Raw genomic sequence first — 5631 nt, forward strand, 5'->3', positions numbered from 1 at the left:
ACAACAAAACGGGGCCACAACACGAGGCCACAACAAGTGGCCATTGCTTTTCAAATTAATGCCGTATAGGATTCTGTACAATATTAGATATGGCTATATTGTTATAATGTCCTCTTCAACAGTAACTTGCCCCGATTTAAAACTTTATCATAGACAGAATGTACCTTCGCGTATTGAATCAGTTCAGAAACATGAGTATCATATGCAGGTGATGGCATATCGCTACCTAAATATGGGAAGTTGGCGATGGAGAAGAAAGCAATTCTTTTATGTCAGACCAAGTGTATATAAATTGATAAAGATTCCTGGTGTAAAAACGTAATGGAACTTAAAAGTTTAGGTAAATAGTTTGAGGATTCCATGAAATTACTTAACTGCACTGCTATCAATTAGTGTAGTTAGCGGTATATAGTACATGCACTCTGTAAAATAAATCTTTGCTATATACAAAGTTTATGCAATAATGTAATAATATACACTTTATGCACTCTCTATTTACTGCATTTACTTTCATAACTGTATGCATATAATGTGTTATATGACTAAGCGACAAAAAAAAACAAAAACAAAAAAAAACAACAAACAAACAAACAAACAAACACAAAAAAAAAACCAAAAAAAAAAAAACCATGAATAATCCCAGATTGTCCTTTCATTGACCGACATCCGATAAAAGTCTCAAAGCACGGTTTTTATCCAATATTATAGAAGAATACCGTTTTAATTCGAGAGAAGATATCACTTTCGTGTGGAATATACATGTATTTGTTTTCCTATTGTGATATCAACTTTAGTGATCGTTGAATCAATTGAGCAAATATGTAGATCAACCGTAAGCCCAAAGTTAGACATAATCCAAAAATGGCAACCCCATTATATGATACATGAACGTATATACCCTGATTGATGTTTTGTTTTCACAAATGGTTGCTATCTATACCGATAGTGTGCACTATTGTGTCAATAATATGCGTCGGAAGACCTGAAACTTTAGGTGGAAATCATGAGTAGGTCCAAAAACATCAATGCTGTTTTTGATTGGATATGAAAACTCGCATTACTAGATGGAGATTGGATCGGTCCCTTTCCCTATTTCAAATTGCATATTGATGATAGTGCAGATGTGAATGATAATGTATGCAGATTTGGATTGAATATATCTTTACCTATCATCTGACTGACGCCCTACTTTCTCAGTAAAATGGAGTTGTAACCATTGATTAGGTACCCTTCTTGAATTCCAACGTGAACTCTCGATGAAGGCAGTGTCTGCCGATATTAGAACCCTAAAGATTCCGAGTTCACGTGGTTTGAACTCTACGAGTTGTCAGTTCTTTAAAATGTCGACAATGATACTGTACATCAAATAGATTAGGCAAGCAGTCTGACTTTGATGCAGGGTATGATGTATAATAGAAGCTGTGATTAGTATCTTCTGACTCTGATGCAGGATATGATGTATAATAGAAGCCGTGATTAATATCTTCTCATTACAAAAGACGTCAATAGCAAAACGGCAGGGGTTGTTTATATATTACACAATACCTTGACATTTCCAATATTCAGATTTCATCTTGTCCCATTTCTCTTGTTGTTAACCAATGAGAGTTAAGTGTAAAGTACAGCATCCTGGCAAGCATTTATTTTCAACCACAGGATTATCCATTTCTCCTGGACCTGCCAGTTCACATAATGTCATACAGATTAAAAGGTAGGATATGGCGCTAATTTTATCTATCTATCTATCTATAAAACTATAATTTGTAAAAGGAATTCAGTATTTGATGCAGTAAATATATCCATTAATAAAAGTCGAGAAACATAAATCTCTCATAAATTTTCACTGCTGAATTGATTTTGGAATAAAACTGCAGATGATTTACCAAAAAAAAAAAAAAAAAAAAACCAAACAATCCGGGCTGAAATAAATCATGTTAAAGTTTAACTGGCGTGCATTAATTTTGATAAACACACTTTTCATTGTATATATAATTTAGTTTCAATCTTGTAGGTTGATTGCTGTCATAAAGGGAACGAAAAGTCATCGGTGTCATTATTTCAATCTATTCGCACACGTAGTCTGTCCAGCATGAAAACGATGATGCTAGCAGTTATATTATTTGTTTTGCTGATGCTGAGTGATGTGCAGAGTATGTCATTGTTGAACGGTAATTTCAGTATGATGACGTCCCAAGATTTGCCTGAAGAATCTGCTGCCCAAGTTACAAACGTCTTGCGCGAATTAGTGAACCAGGAGAGTTTGCTTAGATTTTCAATGGTGCAGAAAATTCAGGAATTGACGCTAGCAGTTGTCGAAGTTAAAAACGATAATGAATTTCTGAAGAAACGTATTGCTGACCTTACAACTGATGTCACTGACCTCAAGAAAACAAACCAAGCACTGCAAGCAAGAAATGAAAATTTACTTTTGAAGTATGAAGAAATAATAAATCAAATAGAGATTTCCCACAATTCAAGCCGTTTCCGTTTCCAGAGAGTTGAACTTGAGCTAACATCTTTATATCAATCGGTTAATGATATTCGCAAGGTTCAGACAGAAACAGAAGAGGGTTTAAAAAATATTTCTTCATCCCTTTCAACTGTTGAAAAAGGTATCTTCCTGCTATACAGTTTAAGTATCGTAAACATCATGCTTACTTGATTACAAATAAACTGACAAAAGAGCTGTAGTAATCATATGGCGTCTTGCAGATTCACTCTTTTTTTCAGTTAAGTTTCTTCTGCTGTAAAATACACAGTCCGAATTGTATCAATCTTTTAGAAAGATCGATTGAATTCGGACAAAAATAAGTAGTTCTTAATTAACTTTGTTCACAATGCAGAGGTCGGTGTGACAGAAGTATTAGTTTGAAATGTCAGCCTTACCGGGAATTTACTCTGCTGTGTGGAATCACGATGTGTGCTCGTATTGAATAATAGAATCTATATATTGTGAAGTAAAAATACAGGCATGTATTATCTCATTTTCAATCGTGGTGGGGGACAACCAGAAGAAAAATTGAATGTTGAGTTCTCAAAATATTTTGAGAAGAAAAAGGAGGAGACAGAAGTATTTTACTATTAGTTATCATACTTCTCTAAATAGGGAATCCGGGTTAGAATAGGTCCTCAGTACGCCTTGTTTGTCGTAAGAGGCGATTAAATGGGGCGGTCCTTCGGATGAGACCGCAAAAACCGAAGTCCCGTGTCACAGTAGGTGTGGCACGGTAAAGATCCCTCCCTGCTCAACGGCCATAAGCGCCGAGCATAGGCCTAAATTTTGCAGCCCTTCACCGGCAGTGGTGACGTCTCCATATGAGTGAAAGATTCTCGAGAGGGACGTTAAACAATATTCAATCAATCAATCTCTAAATAGTTTCTATTTATTACTACTTTTAAGAATAGTTGGGAGGTACATAATACATGTATATCTATTATTTTACATTGCAAAATAACAATTTCCCCACGGTTATTGCCGTGGTCTTTATTCTGCGATATACCTTCATGTGTAATAACTGCACTTCGTGTTTTTGCTACTACAATACAACAATAAAGTCGATGCCGGATAATTCAATTTTGTAGTGATACAAATTTATCAATATATGTTGCAAAACAAATTCATAAAGGACTGAAGAATATGAAAGGCGAAGATAACGAACAGTGATCAATCTCATAACTCCTACAAGCAATACAAAATAGAGAGTTGGGCAAACGCGGACCCCTATGTCATATGTAACGTGTCATTCAATGTTGCATTTGCGAGATTGATACACATGTAAACAAACATGTCGATGCACGGACAAGTTATCCCTCTTCCACGTATGTGTAGTTTTCTTGGACTGTGAATATTCAAAACAGTTGATATAACCCGTTAACATTAAGCTAAATATTTGATATAGTTTTCAAAATATATCTGGTATACTATATAGGAAAATGCTCGTTTGTATATTTCCGGGCCGTAGTAGTTCATGTTTTAGTGGATGATGCAGGATAACCTCCTCGGTCTAGAATTTTTCTGAAATAATTTTTAAATAATAGTCATTGTCAAAAATGGTGCCACCTCCCCCTGATTCTACGTGCTTTTAGTAATCAAACAAATCAAGTAGTAACATGTCTATTGTAGTCATTCATAAGTGATTTTTCTAACTTTGAAATGAATCTTTTCAGAGATATTTCAACCATTGAAGACAACTACGCAAATGTTACCCCCACTGCAGAGTAATACAGTTGCATTTTACGCCTATATGTCGAAAAGCACAGGAACGATATACGGTCGGCAGACTCTTGTGTTTGATGTCGTAAAAACTAATATCGGTGGCGGGTATCTACCATCCTCTGGAAACTTCGTCGTGCCGATGTCAGGGACGTATGTCTTTTCATGGACCTTTAGAGTGGATTCTGATGCTTACCATTCCACACAGTTAATGGTGAATGACGTGGAATATGGTATCCTCCATTTGAATACGAATCCAGGCGTTGATGTACAGGAGACAGGTGTTGTTGTTGTGAGTGTGACAAAAGGAGATTTAATCTTAGTGAGAACACATGCAAGTTGGAATAAAGGAATTATTGCCAGTACCACCGCCGGTAGACCTTCATTTGCAGGATGGAAACTGTAATGTTTCTCAACTCAAGGCCCCACTAAGACAATGCGCAAATGTTAATTTAAAGTGTTCACTGCTCTCACTGCTTAGATGATATACATGTAGATGTCTTCCAAATCTTGTTTATGTACTTGGAATGAAAATACAATACTCGATGCATGCTAGCAATTGAAAAATTTCATTAAAGCATCTTCTATAAAACAAGGATTCCCATTTCAGGATGTGTTTTTTCAATGCAGATTCTGTTGGGTTATTTCGTATATATCTACTTTTGCCAATGTGTTTCCTTATATGACTTTCAATGTTTGATGACATGAAGTTGGTCACGTGATAAGATAATCCTGCGTATGGATACGATCACCGTTTCAAAGGTATGTGGGTCAATTGTACTATATACCCCTGACTTCTTGCATACGTAATAACATATAATGATAATAATGATGATAATAATGATGTTGATGACGATAATGATAATGATGATAATATCCTTTATTTATACAGATTTGCACAATTAGTTATATAAACTAGTTTACATTGTGGTCCTGTTTATAACATATGCACATATCGAGAACATTTATTACAAAACATGGAAATATCACAGTTTATATACATACAGATACGAACTAAATGAAAAGAGACAATAAACACATGAGTATTATTGAGGATCAAAATAATGTTTGAGATAGGCTGAATTAAAGGATGTAGTAGTTTTTTATTTTCTAATAAAATCTGGTAATGAGTTTCAAAAAATCGCTGCTGTAATGATAAACGATCTTTCTGAAATATTCTGGTTTTGGCTATTGTAACATAAAAAAAAATATTAGAGCTCTGTCTTGCTTTTCTTGTGTTTACCTCATTCACAAATCTAAAAACACCACAACACAAACAAAATGAAAAAAAAAAAAAAAAAAACACGCACCAGAATATTTATTTAGTGTTCATTCTGCCAACATAGAGAGATTTCTTCAATTAATAAAATTTCAGAAAAATTCAACCTACCATCCATTTATTTTATTTTGACCATTGT

The 5631-nt window shown here is 34.7% G+C and overlaps 1 protein-coding gene across 1 annotated transcript; it reads left to right on the forward strand.

The window, feature by feature from the left end:
• The first annotated feature begins 1032 nt into the window (after positions 1-1032).
• LOC125674939 (uncharacterized) lies at positions 1033-4811 on the forward strand. Its single transcript, XM_048912335.2, has 3 exons — positions 1033-1711; positions 2012-2612; positions 4168-4811. Exons 2-3 carry the CDS (start codon positions 2090-2092, stop codon positions 4617-4619), a joined length of 975 nt encoding a protein of 324 aa, XP_048768292.2. The 5' UTR covers positions 1033-1711; positions 2012-2089; the 3' UTR covers positions 4620-4811.
• Positions 4812-5631: the final 820 nt, after the last annotated feature.

This window comes from Ostrea edulis, chromosome 3, assembly GCF_947568905.1.
Source record: "Ostrea edulis chromosome 3, xbOstEdul1.1, whole genome shotgun sequence".
Taxonomy (NCBI): Eukaryota; Metazoa; Mollusca; class Bivalvia; order Ostreida; family Ostreidae; genus Ostrea; species Ostrea edulis.